General features: G+C 40.1%; 1 protein-coding gene across 7 annotated transcripts in view; it reads right to left on the reverse strand.

Annotated features, from left to right (window-relative positions):
• The window catches only part of fig4a (FIG4 phosphoinositide 5-phosphatase a), a 49004-nt gene that overhangs the window by 5466 nt on the left and 22041 nt on the right, over window positions 1–21497 (reverse strand). For all 7 annotated transcript variants that reach the window (XM_047818731.1, XM_047818728.1, XM_047818727.1 and 4 more), the window contains 6 exons: window positions 20706–20872; window positions 13899–14037; window positions 11880–11938; window positions 10803–10950; window positions 10592–10675; window positions 6682–6877 (listed from right to left, as the gene is read on the reverse strand). In XM_047818731.1, coding sequence (XP_047674687.1) covers window positions 6682–6877; window positions 10592–10675; window positions 10803–10950; window positions 11880–11938; window positions 13899–14037; window positions 20706–20872 — 793 coding nt within the window. The remainder of the gene's footprint in view (window positions 1–6681; window positions 6878–10591; window positions 10676–10802; window positions 10951–11879; window positions 11939–13898; window positions 14038–20705; window positions 20873–21497) is intronic.

Below are 21497 nucleotides of genomic sequence, written 5' to 3' on the forward strand. Positions count from 1 at the left end.
AGGGGGAAAAATTCAGACAAAATTTCAGTTTACTGAGAGTGGAAGCTCCTAAACCTTAGATTACGTAGAAACTGACATTAATATAATTTATAGGTCAATTTTTTTCAGGTAAATAACCAGTTCCTTGTCTAAAACAATAAAGGGAAAAACATGTCATTTTTTTAACTCATTTTAAACCAGACTGCAGCACAATGAGCTCTTTATAAATAAATATATATATATATATATATATAAATAAATACATACATAAAATAATAATCAATACATAAATAAATACATAAATAATAAATAAACAAACAAACAAATAAATAAATGCAAAAATATATAATTATTTAACATATTATTTATAAATAATGTAATTATTTTAATATTTGAAAAAAAACCAAAACGTTTTGTTCTGGTTTCTATCCAGAAACATTAGATATTTGTTAATTGATCTTTATTTTAATTACGTTCATGCCAATGAAAAGCCAAACCAGGACCAAGGCAACAAAGATACAAAAGCGTTTGTTTGAACTTTTCTCCTGACTTAACTACAGTAAGCTGCAGTGTGTCACACAATCCCAGTCCTCTCATTACACACAGAGAGAGCATAGCGCCTGCAGCTCTGAGCTTATAAACATGACGACTCATAAAATCCTCATTATAACCCACAATGCACTACATTTCCCTTACTGATGTATTTCAATTAAATAACATGTGATGTTTCATTTTAATATTTGATGTGCTTTTTATAGCGTTTTGTTAAGTTGTGTTTTTTTTTGCAGATTATTTGTAAAAAAAATGTATTAGCCCAACTCCGTCTCCAGAACTAATGTCTAACCAACTGACAGTACATGATGTCCAGCCAGTTTCAGAACTATTGCCACTCTTGGGTAAAAATGCAATGGAGAAAATTGCCCTCGGATGGATGCATGGATGAATGGATGGATGGATATGCATGTGTATGGGATGGATGGATGGATGTGTATGTGTGTGTATATGTGATGGATGGAAGGTGTGTGTATGTGGGCGGGCACGGGGGGGTTTATGGATGGGGGGGGGGTTTATGGATCCACATACTCATCCATCCCTCCATCCATTCAAGGGCATATATCACATATTTCACATATATCCATCCACATATTTCACATATATCCATCCATCCATCCATCCATCCATGTAGGTGTGTGTATAGGATGTGTGCATCCATCCATCCATGTGGGTGTGTGTATAGGATGGATGGATGAATGAATGAATGGATGAATATATGGATGGATATGTGGATGGATGGATGGATGGATGATGGATCCACATACTCATCTATCCATCCATCTATCCACCCACATATTCATCCATATACCCATCCACAAACTTATACATCCATCCAGCCATGTGTTTGTGTAAATGATGGATGGATGGATGAATGAATGGATGAGTGCGTGTATATCCATCCATCCATCCATCCATCCATCCCTCCATCCAATAGATAGATAGACCTTTTTTATTTATTGAAGAACGTTAAATATTGAATTAAAAAGCTACTTAACATGGAGCATTTGTTCCAGTGACACACAAACCCTATTCAACCTTTACACATTTATTTGAACTTCATGTCTAGAATTTTAGCGCAGACAGTCCTACTCTACCCAACATTTGAAAAGACATACACATAAAGTAATTGCAAAAGCCAGGAAATTATCTAAAGGTTTAAATATTTGATCAGTTCTGAATTTGTTCCTGTAACTCCTGCCGAGGTGATGCATTTTTCTACGGTTTCCAGAGCCGACACGCTCCCCAAAATCACAACCGTGAAAAATGTCTTATTCGTAAAGCAGAGGGAAAAAAAGATAAATGTTTCGGAAAAAGAAAAAGAAGAAAAAGAAGAAGAGCAGCTTCTCAAATTGAAACGGCAGTGAAGAAAAGGATAATAGGGAAAATCCTTCTTTGTGACAAGCTGTTATGAGGTTTACAAAGACTGATAAGTACAGGAAGACGGGTACACAGATTTAAAAAAAGAAGTAGAAGAAGAAAAAAAAAAAACGTCTAGACCAACACATGACCTAAAAAAATGTTTGTTTATTTCAAAGAACTGAAGGTAATAAAGCATTCATAACAGAATTGGGTTAAAACGGACAAAATCCTACATAATGCATGCCTTAATCAACATTTGGTTAGAAATGGAGTATTGTACAGAGAAAGCTGATTTTTTTTGATGTGAGAAACATGTCTCTGGTTCAATCGTGCTTATTATCCAACATGCGTTCACATGAGGCGTGTGGAGTGTTAGGCAGCAAGTTTCGAGTATTCAATCAAATGTTTATTCAAGTCATGAAGTCGGCATCCTGCTTTCAGTTCACAACCGAGTCGATTCCAAAAGGAGTCGGTTTGCTTATTCAAAGACTCGAGAACTACGATAAAATATTTATTTAATACTGTATACTGTAATAAATTCGATCCATTGAAGATTCCATGATTCTGAATCAAATATTTGAAAATTTCAAGAGTCGATTCATTTATTCCACGATTATTCCAAAACTACTGTAAGATAGAATAAATTAACAAATTTTTTATTGCTTAAATTCTGTACAGCACTTTGGCCAACAGCTGTTGTTTTTAAAATGTGCTCTATAAATAAAGTTGACTTGACTTGACTTGAACCGACTTTGGGAATTTCTCGAGCTCAGTTTTGGAATCGTGGAATAAATGAATCGACTCTTTGAAATTTTCAGTGATTCTGAATCAAATATTTGAAAATTCCAAAAGTCGATTAATTTATTCCACGATTCCAAGACTAAGATTCAAAAATTGTCAGAGTCGATTCGTTGATTCTTGATTGATTCTAAAACTAACATTCAAACTGACTGATTCCTGGCCACGAGTTCGAAGCTTTGGGGTCGATTTGTACACACTGTCAATGATTTATTCTTGCATTGAGGCGGGTCAGTTAAGGAGACATGCTGTAGATTTATTTATTTATTTATTTAGAATTTGTCTATTCAGAAAATGAACAAATCTGGGTTGTAAACATGAATTGCTACACAACCTCAGTGAGGTAAAAATGTACAGAATAACGCAACCTTGCGCGTCTAATTTAGGTGCAGAAACAAAACCACCACAGAAAGTGTGTCGTGTGATTGAGTGGATGGAAGTAATGGCGAATAGGTCATAAGGATAACCGCTAAAAGCACCTGGGCAACAGTGACTGTGATGCACAAACGCACCACCCCTCACCATGGAAACGCCTCAGAGCGGGGAAGAAAAAAAACAAAAAAACAAAAAACACAGACACAAAAAATGACCTCTTTTAGAGGCAGATGGCAGCTGATGCTTTTACTAAATTTGCTCTGCGTCAGCTGTAGTGTCACAGAGGCCAAAGTTCAGCTGCTACATCATAAGTCTTTGATATTTTATGATGTCTTGAGAACTAGTGCGAACCAGCATCAAGGCTGGATGTCTTCTCTTGAGCACACTCAGCAAAAAAAGATGGATGGATGGATGGATGTGTATGTGAATGGATGGATGAATGGATAGTTGGGTAGTGGATGGATGGATGGATGGATGGACGGACGGACAGATGTGTATCTGAATGGATGGGTGAATGGATAGTTGGGTAGTGGATGGATGGATGGATGGATAGATGGATGGATGGATGGATGGATGGACAGACGGACAGATGTGTATCTGAATGGATGGATGAATGGATAGTTGGGTAGTGGATGGATGGATGGATGGATAGATGGATGGATGGATGGATGGATGGACAGACGGACAGATGTGTATCTGAATGGATGGATGAATGGATAGTTGGGTAGTGGATGGATGGATGGATGGATAGATGGATGGATGGATGGACGGACGGACAGATGTGTATCTGAATGGATGGATGAATGGATAGTTGGGTAGTGGATGGATGGATGGATGGATGGATAATAGGAGAGATTTTGTGGATGGATGGATGGACGGATGGATGAATATGTGAATGGATGGGTGGCTGGATGGACAGTTGGGTATGTGGATGGATGAATGGATGGATGGATGGATGGATGGATGAGTATGTGAATGGATGGGTGACTGAATGGATGGATGAGTATGTGAATGGATGGGTGACTGGATGGATGGATGGATGGATGGATGAGTATGTGAATGGATGGGTGACTGGATGGATGGATGAGTATGTGAATGGATGGATGGATGGATGGATGAGTATGTGAATGGATGAATGAATGGATTGATGGATGGAGAATTGGATAGATTTGTGGATGGATGGAAGGATGGATGGATGGCTATGTTGTTAGATGGATGAATGGATGGATGGATAATCGGATAGATTTGTGGATGGATGGAAGGACGGATCAATGGATGGGTATGTGGAACCTCGCAACCTCTTTCCATGAACTCGTGCAGATTCAGCATCTCCTTAACAAAGTCTTGCAGAGGCGCTTTATCAGATACAGCCATTGTACTTGATATAAATGTGTTGTAATAAAAGGCAGAGAAGGAGGTTGAGTGGGTTCAGCAACAGCGTGGAATCTCTAATGAGTGTGTCATCAATTCCAAGTCCGTGAGCTTTGCGAACAAAGCCCTGAGACCGAGAATCCAACAGAACGCTCACATGCTGGGGAAGAAAAGAGACACGTGCCCACTCACTGAGTGCACTCTAACCCCGGTGTGCTGATCTCTAATCAGTCAAACAGACACTGTTCTACAACTGATCAGTCAAACAAAGATTTCTGTCATAATGACCACAAACAAGAACTCAACACAACACAACACAACCGTAACAAAGAAAGCCATCGTTAATTGCAAAATGATGAAGAAATCCTCGCTCTTTCTCTCTCTCTACTCTTCCTCTCTCCTCCTCCTTTCAAAAAAAATAAATAAAATCAAAACAAACAAAAAAAAAAAAACCACAAATATACAGGCAGACAACCTTGTTGGTATGGCAACATGACAAAAAAGCTTGAGTCACCCGTGTGGGATGTGTGCTCGCAGAGAGAAAGTGGGAGAAAAAAAAAAAGAAAAGAAAGAAAGACAGGGAGAAAGAGACTGCTGGTAAATGCGAGTCGGTGGCTTTGTATGATGGTAAAATCGAAAATAAAAAAATATACATCTGTTGTCCGTTCTTTCAGCCGCTAATGTGCTACATCTGCATTCAAGCATTTAGGAAGCTCTACTGTGGTTAATGAAGTGTTAACAAAGTGAAGTGTTTTCCAAAGAACTGCAATTTAGTGTCAGCAGAGAGCACACGCTTGCTTTTTCCCGGATTTCTAAAGCTGTCTGGTGACAATTTCCATGAAATAATACTCAAATTTGGAGATCGGGTGCCCAGGATTTAAAATTACTAAATGAATTTAATTCGTAACGAGTGCAAGAGAAAGAAAGAGCAAGAAAGAAAGTAAAAGAGAATGTAAAAGAGAGAGAGAGTGTGCAAGAGAGAGAGAGAGAGAGAGAGAGAGAGAGAGAGAGCATGGAACAGAGTACAAGAGAGTGTGTTTGAGAGAAAGAGAGAATGAGAGAGAGAGAGAGAGAGAGAGAGAGAGAGAGAGAATGAGAGAGAGAGTGCTAGATAGAGAAAGCGCAAGGAAGATAGTGCAAGATAGAACGAGGGAGAGAGGGAGTGATAGAGAGAGAGAGAGAGAGAGAGAGAGAGAGAGAGAATGAGAGAGTGCTAGATAGAGAAAGTGCAAGGAAGAGAAGGCAAGAAAGAACAAGAGAGCGAGAGAGAGAAAACGAGAGAGAGAGATAGACAGAAAGAGAGAGAGAGTGCTAGATAGAGAAAGCGCAAGGAAGAGAAAGGAAGAAAGAAAAAGGGAGAGAGAGAGAGAGAAAATGAGAGAGAGACAGAAAGAGAGAGAGTGCTAGATAGAGAAAGCACAAGGAAGATAGTGCAAGATAGAACGAGGGAGAGAGAGAGAGAGAGAGAGAGAGAGAGAGAGAGAGAGAAAGAGAGTGAGTGAGAGAGAGAGAGAGAATGAGAGAGTGCTAGATAGAGAAAGTGCAAGGAAGAGAAAGCACGAAAGAACGAGAGATAAAGAGAGAGCTAGATAGAGAAAGCACTAGGAAGAGAAAGCAAGAAAGAAAAAGGGAGAGAGAGAGAGAGAGTGCTAGATAGAGAAAGCGCAAGGAAGATAGTGCAAGATAGAACGAGGGAGAGAGAGAGAGAAAACGAGAGCGAGAGAGAGAGTCTTCGATAGAGTAAGTGCAAGGAAGAGAGAGCAAGATAAGAACAAGGGAGAGAGGGAGCGATAGAGAGAGAGATAGATAGATAGATAGATAGATAGAGAGAGAGAGAGATAGATAGATAGATAGAGAGAGAGAGAGAGAGAGAGAGAGAGAGAGTTCACACTCCTTGAGTTTTTAGTGGGTTTTGTTGTTGTTTGTTTGTTGTTTTTTGTTCCTTTTTTTAAGTAATAGAGAAAACTCTCCATATCTATCAAATGCCATCGATTTAAAATGTCTCAGAGAATGAAAGCTGTAAATATGTTCAGAATGTCAGTGCATAAAAACAGCACAGAGAGAGGGAGAGATAATACAGAGAGAATGCAGGAGGTGTAAGTGTAAAGGCTTCCATGGAAACAGAGATGTAGCTTAAAGAGAAACGAGGGCTGGTGCACCGACTCCCTCAGAGTAGGCGTGTAGTAGCTTCATGAGACACTCGTTCACATGAAGTAACTGGTGAACAAGGTCGAAGGTCCATACCTCCTGAGCGTGGACGTTGTCTCTGGACTCGGCGAGTTTGATTGGCGTGTAGCGATGAGACGAGGTGGCATCGTCTTCTCGGTCTTCCTCGGAGTCATCCTCAGAGCTGCTAGAGATCTGCTCTTCGCTGGGCGGAGGAGGAGCGCTGGCGGCCGTCTTGCGCTGCAGCACGGCCTCCTCCTTACTAGACTTGTTACTGTGGAGGAGGAGAAATATGCAATGTCGAATATCAGTCAAATGTAAGATCCAAAGCTATCAAAAGTATGAATTTGTAATAATCACAGTCATCGATTTAACAAATGTAGGGTCGGATCAGCTGACGTTCTGTCCCACTTATTACGTGGGTCGATGATCCTAGACTCTAGGACCTAGAGTCGATAATGAGCAAAGACCATGTGCTAATGTTTCTCACCTGAAAAACAACAGTCAGGTTAAATATTCACACACATGAGTAAAACACCCTCCTGTGTGTGTGTGTGTGTGTGTGTGTGTGTGTGTGTGTGTGTGTGTAGTATTGTTTTCTTGGTTTCCTGGCACTGAAGGTCAGTGTGTTTTGTGTGTATATATTTGTGACACAATAAGTGGGTTAACGCTGATAATAAACAACACTATCAGGTGTTAAGGGAGCAACATGTTGGGCCTTTCATTTTAATTACTTTTATTACTAGCTGCACTCCTTTACAAAGTGTTAAGTACTGGATACTTGGGGAAATGTTATTATTTACACGTCATTGTTTAAAGCTGCACTGCTTACACCGGAGATGTATTCACAACCTGTGTAACCTTTGATAAAACCTACAGGAGAATTGATTATGTCTTGTGTGTCACTCTAAAGTTACATCACCAGCGATAAACTCTTTCTTTGCATCACTATGTAAAAACTATGTAAAAAAAAACAAAAAAAACAAAAAAAAAACCTTTGACACTTTTTCATTGTAACTTTGAACAAATGTTTTAAACTCATGGTATCTTAAGTATGTAACCTAGTGAGCCAGCATTAATGTATTCAGTGTTAGAGATTTAAGCACTTATGTACGTCGCTCTGGATAAGGGCGTCTGCCAAATGCTGTAAATGTAAATGTAAATGTATATGGATGGATGGATGAATGGATGTATATAGATGGATGGATGGATGGATGGATGGATGGATGGATGGATGGATGGATTGATGTATATAGATACGTTGGATGGATGGATGGATGGATGGATGTATATAGATGGATGGATGGATTGATGGATGGATGTATATAGATCGATGAATGGATGTATATAGATGAATGGATGGATTGATGGATGGATGTATATAGATGGATTGATGGATGGATGTATATAGATGGATGGATGGATGTATGTATATAGATGGATGGATGGATGGATGTATATAGATGGTTGGATGGATGGATGTATATAGATGGTTGGATGGATGGATGGATGGATGGATGGATGGATGGATGGATGGATGGATATATATAGATGGATGGATGTATATAGATCGATGAATGGATGTATATAGATGAATGGATGGATTGATGGATGGATGTATATAGATGGATGGATGGATGGATGGATGCATATAGATGGATGGATGGATGGATGGATGTATATAGATGGATGGATGGATGGATGTATATAGATGGTTGGATGGATGGATGGATGGATGGATGGATGGATGGATATATATAGATGGATGGATGGATATAGATGGATGGATGGATGGATGGATGTATATAGATGAATGGATGTATATAGATGGATGGATGGATTGATGGATGGATGTATATAGATGGATGGATGGATGGATGTATATAGATGGATGGATGTATATAGATGGATGGACGGATGGATGGATGTATATAGATGGTTGGATGGATGGATGGATGGATGGATGGATGGATGGATGGATGGATATAGATGGATGGATGGATTGATGGATGGATGTATATAGATGGATGGATGGATGGATGGATGTATATAGATGGATGGATGAATGTATATAGATGGATAGATGGATGGATGGATGGATTTATATAGATGGATGGATGGATGCATGGATGTATATAGATGGATGGGTGGATGGTTGTATATAGATGGATGGATGGATGGATGGATATAGATGGTTGGATGGATGGATGGATGGATGGATGTATATAGATGGATGGATTGATGGTTGGATGCATATAGATGGATGGATGGATGTATATAGATGGATGGATGGATGGATGATGGATGGATGGATGGATGGATATACATGGATGGATGGATGTATATAGATGGTTGGATGGATGGATGTATATAGATGGATGGATGGATGGATGTATATAGATGGTTGGATGGATGGATGTATATAGATGGATGGATGGATGGATGGATGGATGGATAGGGCAATGACAGTGCCATAGATTGAGGGATAACTGGCTGAATAGATGCATGGATGGATGCATGAATGGATAGATGAATGGATGAATGGATGCACTGATGGATGGATGGATGGATGGATGGATGGATGGATGGATGGATATACATGGATGGATGGATGTATATAGATGGTTGGATGGATGGATGTATATAGATGGATGGATGGATGGATGTATATAGATGGTTGGATGGATGGATGTATATAGATGGATGGATGGATGGATGGATGGATGGATAGGGCAATGACAGTGCCATAGATTGAGGGATAACTGGCTGAATAGATGCATGGATGGATGCATGAATGGATAGATGAATGGATGAATGGATGCACTGATGGATGGATGGATGGATGGATGGATGGATGGATGGATGGATGGATGGATGGATGCATAAATAAGTGGATGCATGCATGGATGGATGCATGGATGGGTGGACGGATGGATAGTCGCATCCTTAAAGAAAGAAAAAGGAGTTTGAGAAGAATGTTAAATAAAGTGAGAAGTGTTGAGAAAAGGAGGTGTCAGTTACTATCAGAGCCTTTAAAAGACCTACACAACTTCTAACCATTCCAGATCCTGGTGGTCTCATTGGGCATATTTATATTTTTGTACTTTCTGTTACATGCGGAGCTCCAGCGCAAAAAGCATGTTGATTGGCAAGGCTTCAATCTCACCGATCACAAAGGAGCACGGTTATTATTTTCACACGGGCAGGACTGGTCGCTGTATTATAAAGCTTGATGAAGGAATGAGAAACAGAGAAAAAGAGCACTGACTTTGATTTCTGATGATTTAAATATCATCATTGTGAGAAATTTAAAATAATTCTGTAAAATTTGTAATTAACTCTCTGACCTCGGTCCAAAGCTAGAAATTCAAAAATTCAGTCACCAATCTGGGTTAATGGCTCATGAATAAACATCATATTATAAAGACACTTAGAACCCATTAATGGAATCAAGCTTTAGCCAATTAGATTAAAAGATATGATTAACTTCCTTTTGTTTTATTTTCTGGAAATGGTCCTACCCCGGGGGGCAGGGTGGCTTAGTGGTTAGCACGTTCACCTCACACCGCCAGGGTTGAGGGTTCGATTCCCGCCTCCACCTTGTGTGTGCGGAGTTTGCATGTTCTCCCCGTGCCTCGGGGGTTTCCTCCGGGTACTCCGGTTTCCTCCCCCGGTACAAAGACATGCATGGTAGGTTGATTGGCATCTCTGGAAAATTGTCTGTAGTGTGTGAGTGAATGAGAGTGTGTGTGTGCCCTGTGATGGGTTGGCACTTCGTCCAGGATGTATCCTGCCTCGATGCCCGATGACGCCTGAGATAGGCACAGGCTCCCCGTGACCCGAGGTAGTTCGGATAAGCGGTAGAAAATGAATGAATGAATGGTCCTAACCCCAGAGCCTCAAACACACAAGTTCAAACACCTAGCAGCTTCTTCTATTAAACCATTTAAATCACTGCTGATTTTGCTGAAGAACAGTAAACACTCACCCGAGCACTGATTTTCCGGTCTCTTCAGGTTTACGCACGGTGAAAGGACTGTGATCCAGACCAACACTTTTCGGCATAAACTCCCTAAAACAAAACAAACAAAAATGGAGGTAACGATGGACTGGGATTTATGCTCGTGGTTTTAACAGAACCTCCAGAGGAAGTACAAAGAAAGCCAGCATGGTTAAGTGAACATGAACGTGAACCGGACCTTGCCGAATTGGTCATGGCGATACAGAACGTATCGTCAAAAGAGGTGAGTTCGTAAGGCTTGAAGAACTCCGCGTACATGTCTATGCTCTCGTCGTACCGATTCACTCGCTTCACCGTCACCATCTTCCTGTTTTTCTCACAGGGGACTGAAAGAAATATTATTTTACAGAAGAGATATTACATTACAATACACCACATTTAAACATTTAAATAAAGAAAGAAAAAGTATATTTATATCCGTCACACATTTGTTCATTTTGTCTATTTTTCCTTAAAAATTCCAATTAAGAGTTTATGGCTAAAATCCTTTTTTTTTTTAATCATTTTATTTTAATGAGTTTTTTAGTTATTTTTATTTTATTACGTTTTTTTTTATTATTATTATAACATGAGTGACGTTTGCTCCTTTTTTTAAGAAGCAATTCGAGCAGAAATTCAGATAAATCTAACGAGTTCACACGTTCTTCCTGTTATTAAGTAGCAGTAGCAGTAAACGGTATTTAACCAGGATAAAACTCTGTGAAATTAAATCTCTTTTATGAGAGAGAGAGCTGGCTGCGAAAAAAGAAGGCAGCAAAAGACACAACAAAATTTAAAGACGACGATAAAAATAAACATAAAAAAGACATTTTAAGACATTAAAAAAATGTTTTAGAATTTATATTGGGTTAACACATATGCAAAAAATATGCAAAGCATATAAAATGATATAAATCAGCTGTACTGTTACTTCATCAATCATTCCCTACAGAGCATTTATTTAATTAAATAAAATGTGTTTATTTAAATATTCCGACAATTACGTACATCAAAATTGCAGCAACCACAAAATATGGAATAAACAATATATAATCTAGTGTACGATATATAGGTCTAGACTATATATAGCTATAGAGCATTTTATTTGTGCATTTGTTTGTTTATTAATTGATGAATTTATTTATTTATTTATTTATTTAAATTTACCTGACATTTATGTGCATCAGAAGAGCAGCTACCAGAAATTGTGTGATAAACAAAGATTTTTAATTATAATAATTTAATGATATAAATAAATAAAAAAATAGTCACATACCTTCATCATAAGGAACTGGAAGGTAGGACAACAAACTGTCTGCCCACCAGTAAGTGTAACTGTGTAAACAATATAAAAAGACACAATAATTATTATTATTTATTTATTTTTATTTGCATGTGAGTAAATTACAGCCTGGATTATTTTAGAGCTCTTTTAATATAACATCACAGTCCCCTATTAAAAAAAGCCAACATAAAGTGTCTCGGTAAAAGGGGGTTTAGAGTGCTTTCACATCTATAGTTCGGTTCATTTGGTCCGGACCAAAAGCAAAAAATGGTACATTGTAGCTTTTTAGCAGTTTTGGTTCCATTTCACACCACACTGATCGTTCTGTTCTGCACCAGTTGAAACGAACCAAAATGCAGTCATGTGATAACATCCACATCACTCATTGGCCATTTCAACGAAACTCCAGAAGTAAACAAAAAGAGGAAAATACAGGAAAATACAGCATACAGTACACCACGGAGAGACGTCTGCACGCTGCAATTATGTTCGTGGTTGTAATCTACTACATCTCTTGTATACAGCACTCTATGCAAAGTCTTAATTTTCAGAATGAAGCGTGGATGCGGCTTGAAAATATCATTTTAATGCACCGCAAACGGTGAAGACGCATCGCAAGACACTTCAGGAGGCGGCGAGCATTACTTTTGCAAAACTGTGACATGCCTATCTTCCGAAAATATTGCCAACGACCCACTACGGCAGCTGGTTTAGTCCAAAATGCGCAATACTTTTTGCAGTTAGGTTTATTCGATCTCGGACACCACAAACGAACCGTACCAGAGTTCGTTTGAAAGTGTACCGAGACCACCTCTTCAAGGAGGTCTCGGTATGCTTGTTTGGTCCGCTTTTGGTGCGCACCAGGGTTCGATTGCTGCATTCTCACCTGCCCAAACGAATCGCACCAAATGAGCAATCGAACTCTGGTACGATTCAACAGAACTAAACAAGGCAGGTGTGAAAGCACGCTTAGACATTATTTGTTTTCAATGAGAGCTGGAGACTTCCAGTGACATGAGTGACAGCCAGTGTTGGTGACTAGATGTAGGTGTGTCCGGCAACACGACAAAGCGACTTGTTGCAATAGGTGTGAAGACAGTAGTGCGCATGTGAGCTCTGTAGAATGTTTCGTTTTAGCAAGAAAACGGATTCGAAATGCTAGTTACGGAGTTCGCTGAAAAACGTTATCACTACGGTACAGCAAAAGCGTAGCAACGCCTACTGGTCAATTCATAGTACGACCAACTGGAAGTAAAGATCAGAGATAAAAATTACTGTACGTGTGAACGTTCCATAAGACAAATAAGCCACCAGAGGTGCTGGAGAGCACAGTTTGAACACTTCTCTCCAAAACATGTTCAAATCTGTTGACTGAAGGCCATAAAATAAACATTTATACTCCTCAACATATCCTGTGGATAGGGGCGGGATCATGCTGGAAGTGACCACACCCACCAGGGAGAAGAACCTAAAGTTTGAAAGTCTGATTTGCAGTGACCCTTTTGACTTACCAGAAAACGGATGCCTATTGTGCCAGAGAAAGCATAACAGAGCCACCGGTTTTCTCTTTAATTTTTGTTGCCACTCTATAGAGCATGATAATACCCTTCAATCTGACCCTGCTTCTATTGTACAAAGAAAAGGGCTTTTATTCAATCTGTTTGGGGAATTTGTAGTAATCATGTCAGCACACGATACATGAAATAGGTTAGATTCCTTCTGTTCCATTTTTTTTACTTTGTAAAAGCTGACCTATATATTTAAGGCTTAATCTATACATAATATTTTCAGTGCACTAGGCACACTATTCAATAAATTGGCCTATGTGGTCAAGGCCTATGTGTAGACCCCATAAAAAAAATTGGGTCACCATGTTAAAGCCCTGAAAATACAACCTGCATACACTTGTTTAAATGTTTCTTAAATTAACTCTCACACACTCATGCATACATACACACACACACACACACACACACACACACACACACACACACACACACACACACACACCTGCGTCTCTCTTGGAGCAGAGCCATGGTGTTGCTCTGGTGGAGGTAAAAGTCGGTAGGAAGTTCCCACAAGTGTGGCTTGTTCTCTGAAGGCTGGTAAACCTGGAGAAAAAGGTTGATGGAATCCTGTCTGTCGGCATCTGGGAGTCAGAAGGAAGTGTGTGTTGGTGTGTGTAGGAGGTAAGTAGAAGAGAAGGGTAAAGAGAAAAACAGAGACATGATGATAATAATGCTATAAGAAGACGAACTGGAAAACAAGTCGTTAAGGCTTTAGTACTAGGAGTAGCAGCTTGTGCACCAATGGATACAAAACAAAGTCCATCATTCTAGACATCTCTCATGCTTTCTATCCCTGTCATTTCTCTGTATAGCCCCATGCAGTGCTAACTGCTTCAGGCTGTAATTAAAAGTTAAATTAGGGAGCATGACAGCAAATAATTTCCTCGTTTCATGTCTCTCTGTCTCTTTATACCGCTAATCCCTCAAGGCAACTCTAGCATCTTGTATATTCAATAAAGCTGAGATAATCATCAACGCTAAATACATGAACACGTGAACATGAACGTGCACACTATCTCAGCCACAAGCGCTCGTCAGATGGATATGTACTGACGCAAGTGAACAGACATGTGTTTCGGTCTATACGTGATACATCACGTGCTGAGGGGATACGACGTGTAAGGTGCGATGTACAGTGACTGAGTAGACCGCTTGGAAAGTACACATCATATATCGTTGCTCATGACTGTCGGGATAAAAAAATCTCGATGGCTAGTTTTGCATACAAGCTCATTAAAACAACATACAGTGAACCGCATAACCGGTCAATACATGTTGCTTGTATAGTAAAAACCCATTTATATTCCACCTGAATCATTCGGACCGAACAAGACGAAAACGTTGTACCTATTAAAAGATTTTCACCCTAACAAAAAAAAAACCTTCAAATAGAGATGTTTTATACTTAGCACAGTGCTATTAGTTTAATAGCAAAGATCTATTTTGGACTTGAGTCACTTAATGAGCCTTGCGTTTTCTCTGAATCATGTTTAGAATTTTGACAAAACATGCAAAGGACGCAAGGATGAAAGAAAGAAAGAAAGAAAGAAAGGTCTATAATTAGCAGGTATGGGAACTTCTCAATCTCCATCAGTCCCTGAGAGTTATGTTTTTAGGAACAGGGCTATTCACAGGATGCAACCTATTGTATTGGTTGCTAAATCTGTCCCTACATTTTGGACAGTTGACATGTTCATCCAGAAATTTACTAGTGTGTACTAGTGGAACTAAGTTCTTGCTGGTTATCTTGATTTCTGGATTCTGCAAAATGGGGGAAAATCAGGTGACAAGTGTATAGAACTGTGGATAGTGAGGACCAGCACATTCTTTTCTATGACGAGTTGTCCTCTGTAAGGCTGGCCTTAGAGAGACCCCTGTGAGGACATCCCACGCAAGGTGTGGTGAGATGTTTCCTTGGTGGTTGGCAGAATTGTTGTCTAAAAGGTTGGCAAGCAAGACTGCCATTAAATCCAGCTGGTTGATGGGTTGTGATTTTATGTCAGGGGCTCCAGATGCTTGGGGTCCAACTGATAATAAAACATTTCTGGATTTGTTCAGCCACCTAATAATAGAGCAAGAACAGAAGTACATCTCCTGTCTGTTACACGTCGGGGTGAAAAGATAGCACGTCAGGCTATCACTCTAGGTGAACCTAGCTTCTTCCCTTACTGAAGTATAGAACCTAAATTGTACCTTAATAGGAATCTGTGTGCCAGAACCATGTTCCATCAGTGTGAACTAGTCCTGAGGTTAAATAGCAAGGATCATCTTAGCATACAGAACGAGGGGTGTCTTTAGGGCCCTATTCATTCATTCATTCATTCATTCATTCATTCATTCATTTTCTACCGCTTATCCGAACTTCTCGGGTCACGGTGAGCATTGGGCATCAAAGCAGGATACACCCTGGACGGAGTGCCAACCCATCGCAGGGCACACACACACTCTCATTCACTCACACACTACGGACAATTTTCCAGAGATGCCAATGAACCTACCATGCATGTCTTTGGACCGGGGGAGGAAACCGGAGTACACGGAGGAAACCCCCGAGGCACGGGGAGAACATGCAAACTCCACACACACATGGCAGAGGCGGGAATCGAACCCCCAACCCTGGAGGTGTGAGGCGAACGTGTCAACTTTATGTTTTATGTTGGCAGAAGCTTTGTTGGCAGAAGCTTTGTTTGACTTGTGAGGTCTACATTTAATCATGCCTCAAGTTAGGACAACAGACCAACAACTCTGTTGAGGTCTGATATCAGTGAGGCCAGGAAGCGGTACCTGCAGAAATGGTGACATTTTCAACAGTAAAACATACAGTAAACATCTCATGCCCTTCATGAGGTGGTGCGGACACTATTTAGAGTCCAGGACATGAGATGAACCAGGAGTACTCTAGGGCGGTCAACACTTTCCCTGCCTACTATTTGCTTGAGATGAGGTGGAAAATGTATGGCCTTTGAAATAAGGAAACAGGGATTCGATCACACCAGTATTTTAAAAGTAGCTGCTATGACAAGTTTCGAGCCTGTCGGTGGTACTTATCTGCTAAAGTAATTAAAGGTTTGCAGAGACCAGAGGTAAATATTCAGCCTCCAAGTTATTTAAAAACTGTCTGCACATGTGTTAGTCTTGGGGTCTTGCAGAATTGTTTGATTAATCCTTTAATGACACATTACTTGGAGATAAATTCCAACTCAACCCAGCACTCAAGCCAGCTGAGTATTAACATGATGATACATTTATAAGACAACACTGAGCTTGCTGGTTAAATCTATTCATGCCATTTGGCAGACCATTTGGCCTTATCCAGAGCAAATTACAAAAGTCTCCATCAATAAATACATCAATACTGGTTCACTAGGTCACAGACTAAAGCCGCCTTCACACTGCACACGACCGCTGGTAAACCGGAAGTCATTCATTTCCTATGGAGAGTCGCAAGGTCGCTGCGTGAGGTGCCGACCATCTGCGGATCCGTAATTTTCGAATCCGTTTTGAGCGTTGGATCCGTTAAAAAATTTGAACTTTTGCGACTACCACCGCATCCGATTCCAATGTTGTCCAATCAGGTTTGTGTGCGCGAAGTGATAAGAATTATTAAAAAGTATTAACATAAACTTTAGTCATTTTTAAACTTTACCCAAAACAATCTTTTTGTTTTAAATACAATACAAAAAAAAAAGTAATAAATGATTAATATTTATATTGTGTTATGATACGTGTTATGATATGTATTATTTTTAATGTTGTTCCCATGTTTCCTCAAAAATGTTTCGCGGTCTTTCTGGATTGCATTGATTGTTTGTACTCCTAACTTCATTCACCATGATAAATGCTAATTAAGTTTGCAAACATTTAGCCCATTTCGGTAACACACTTCCATGCTTCATTTTTCCTGTAAGCATCTCTGTATGATTCAAGAGTTGGATCATAAAGTAACGGGTGTTCGGAGACCGCTAGAATCGCGCTTCTCTCCTATGTTGACGTCTGCACGATCATATTGCACATTACGTGCGACTGTCACTAGGGGGCCAAATCCGACAGTCGTGTCCGTTTGTCGTGTGCAGTGTGAAGGCCGCTTAAGGATATCATCTTTGTTGGGATTAAATATAGCGCACAAACATTTCTTAATAAAACTCACTCACTCACTCATTTTCTACCGCTTATCCGAGCTATCTCGGGTCACGGGGATCTCAGGCATCATCGGGCATCAAGGCAGGATACACCCTGGACGGAGTGCCAACCCTTCGCAGGGCACACACACTCTTAATAAACAAAATAAATTAATTATTGCTGGAAGAGGTAGGTCAACTGACATTTGAAGACAGCCAGTGACTCAGCTTTTTTTGGACACAGGGGAAGTTCGTTTGTAGGCAAGCATCGGTGCTTTGAATCTGATTCATGCAGTTACTGAAAACCGGTGGAGAAAGTGCAGCAATGGGGTGGTGTGGGAGAAATTCTCTAGGGGACATGGAACCCTACATTCAGCACATAGTCACATAACCGCTAGTTTCAGGAAATTTCAAAGAAGATATCGTTGAGGAAATGCCCAGTAGGGGAGAATAACGGGACGTCCAACACAAAGCTGGTAGATACCACGATGCTCCACAGCGCATCAGTAAAGAAATGCTTAGAACAATTTGTTAAACATAAAATCAATACATCAAAACCAACGAATGAAGGTTATTGCTAGCTTTGGAGGTCACATAGCAGATACCACAGTCACATAGCAGACAGCTCCGTGCAGTTGTCTGACATGTACATGGTTAGAAGTAGAAAAATGAAGACGGCTGTATGACAGGTATTTATCGCTAATACGACGTCATACATCATTTTGCTACTTTTGTCTCCTTTGCTCATGCTAATTTCAATTTCAAAAGGACTTTGGACATGACATCTGCCTGAATAAGATGAATGACCTCCAAAAAAAAAATCGGATTACACACTCTTGAAGAGAAGAGAAAAGCAAATAAGGTTGAGTGTGTAGGGAAAATTGGGTGAATTAGCGGTTAAGCACACATTTAGGGGGGAAAAAAAGCGATGGAGGAGAAATTAGGTGAAGATGCTCCGGTTACAATGACAGAAGACATGACACATAGTCTGGGTGGTTCGATACGTGCAATATGTTAGGTTTGCTATCTAGTTTTTGTTGTTGTTGTTTTGAGAACCTCAGACTAGAGATTCCATTCATGTTCCAAGTTGGTTCCTGGTTTGAAAAGCAGATATATTTGATGATTACCTGATGTTGGATGCCGTATGGGCTCACAGCAAGCCTTGGAACTTTTTGTTTAGCTGTCAGTTGCTATCACTACCTTTTTAGCAGGGGCTAATTCTTTGCTAACGACTTGACTAGAAAAATCACATTAAGGCTCTAACGCCTAGATTTAATATTAATATATAATTATTCAATGCTCTCTGAAGACAGTCCTCGTTATAATCTTTCATTTTTATATTCATAAAAGCGTTACCACGTGTGTCGCACTTCCTTTTCCACTAACTATTTCACATGCTCACGTGCTCAAAGAAATAATGCTATAGTGATCGCTAATTTGGACTTGGGGCGGGGGGGCGACTGACTCATCTCAGTGATCTTGTTTTCTTCAAACCTCTAATGACATAACAATGTCAACGTTGTCTGGTAAGACAGAGTAGAACGTGACTAAAACTTATCGCGTTATTACTTGTGCTGTCGCTGTGCACTTTCAAAATGAGGTATAAAAAAGAGGAAATGAGATTTGCGTTAAAGCATCGTGTCTCCAAAGACGAGCCCGAAGACTGATATGAGGAATTGTTGCTTGGTGAGAGCTCTTATTGCTTTCTTGATTGGGCTGAAGGGCAATGCTGTATTTTAATATGGGAGCTTAAGCAGTGCCAAAGAGCTCTGTAACCATGGAGAACAGACATGGGTTTGTTTCCATGGGGAAAAGAATGGCGCACAATAACCACAAGAGGCCGTATTTAAGAGGGCCAGTCACATTAGGCTGAATATTACTTACTAACGATTGAAGAGTTCTAATAAAATGAGGATAATTAGAGCACCAATTACAAAATTCATCCTGTTTATAAAAGGTTCTGACTAATGATTTTAGGTAATAATGAACTCTTCCTAACACCTCTCTGACTGCTACACACGTGTTTGGTAGACTTGAGCAATATCGAAATTTTTCCCCTGCTCTCCATTTAGCAATAAAACAAATCACAATACACAATTTCAAAGTTATTCCCTAGGGCAAATAAAATAAATAAATAAATAGATAGATAAATAGATAGATAAATAAATAAATAAATAAATAAATAAATAAATAAATAAATAAATAAGCAAACAAGCAAACAAACAAGCATTTCAATCATTTCAGTTTTAAGTGGAGTAGAGAATGTAATAATATCATAAGCTGGGATGTTATAAATGTTTGCTTGTTTGCTGGCAGCTACAATTGTGAAAACATTGGACCTGAAGATTGACTTAGTGGTTAGCACGTTCGCCTCACACCTCCAGGGTTGGGGGTTCGATTCCCGCCTCCACCTTGTGTGTGTGGAGTTTGCATGTTCTCCCTGTGCCTCGGGGGTTTCCTCCGGGTACTCCGGTTTCCTCCCCCGGTCCAAAGACATGCATGGTAGGTTGATTGGCATCTCTGGGAAAATTGTCCGTAGTGTGTGTGAGTGTGTGAGTGAATGAGAGTGTGTGTGTGTGTGCCCTGTGATGGGTTGGCACTCCGTCCAGGGTGTATCCTGCCTTGATGCCCGATGATGCCTGAGATAGGCACAGGCTCCAAGTGACCCGCGAAGTTCGGATAAGCGGTAAAAAATGAATGAATGAATGAATGAATGGACCTGAAGATGCCATAATGATGGATATTAATCACACATACACACAAAAAAAAACACTTAACAAAATATAATACTTTTTTACAGATTGATTAATGCCTATTAATGTTGAAATCATGCGAGATGGTGAAAGGGGGCGGGGCTTCCAGGCAAACCATACTAAAAGTGCAAGATTTCTGCTCTTATTTGTTCAACCTGCCAGTACTGTGCCTAAGTTTATTAGCTTATATGTTGCACGGTATTAATAATCAATTATGAATAATGAATCAGACAAAACGTCAAACATCTATACCAATAACAACATGGCAATATGGGCAACATGGCTTCTAAATGGTCCATAAGCTCTAGGACAAGGTTTTAATGTATGTAAGGATTAGGTGTGTGACTCTAGACTTGTGTAATTCTTTTCGTGAGGTACCTGAGAAAGCATTGCTGTAGTAACGGGACAGCGTCTGCATGATGTCTTTGGAGTGCTGCGTCCATGGTGCAATCTTGCGGTAAGTCTTGACTCTGTGGACGAGCTGCGAGCCGCCGTACTGCAGCGACAGGGTGTCCCCGTGATCTTCATAAAGCTCCTCGAACAACCTGTTCATCCAATTCAAACGACTATTTTAAATCGTGGTATTTATATCCTTTCATTTGAATTTGTTTCTATACACGATCCTATAATATACTGCAGAGGTAAGTAGCGATTATGGGGCCAAGCACTTTCAGCCAAACTCTTTAGCAAAGTAGAAAACCCAGACCCAAAGAAAATATTTATACAAAACTTAATAACAAAACAACAAAATGCAACCTGTTTATCATCTTTGCCACCACATTCATTTGTGACATTCAAACTTTGACATTAATGAGCCAATGAATGAGAGGAATCATATTACTGAGTTCATTCATTTTCTACCGCTTATCCGAACTTCTCGGGTCACAGGGAGCCTGTGCCTATCTCGGGCATCATTGGGCATCAAGGCAGGATACACCCTGGACGGAGTGCCAACCCATCACAGGGCACACACACACTCTAATTCACTCACACACACTATGGACAATTTTCCAGAGATGCCAATCAACCTACCATGCATGTCTTTGTACCGGGGGAGGAAACCGGAGAACCCGGAGGAAACCCCCGAGGCACTGGGAGAACATGCAAACTCCACACACACAAGGCGGAGGCGTGAATCGAGCCCCCAACCCTGGAGGTGTGAGGCCAACA

Source organism: Tachysurus fulvidraco, chromosome 9 (genome assembly GCF_022655615.1).
Source record: "Tachysurus fulvidraco isolate hzauxx_2018 chromosome 9, HZAU_PFXX_2.0, whole genome shotgun sequence".
Lineage (NCBI taxonomy): Eukaryota > Metazoa > Chordata > Actinopteri > Siluriformes > Bagridae > Tachysurus > Tachysurus fulvidraco.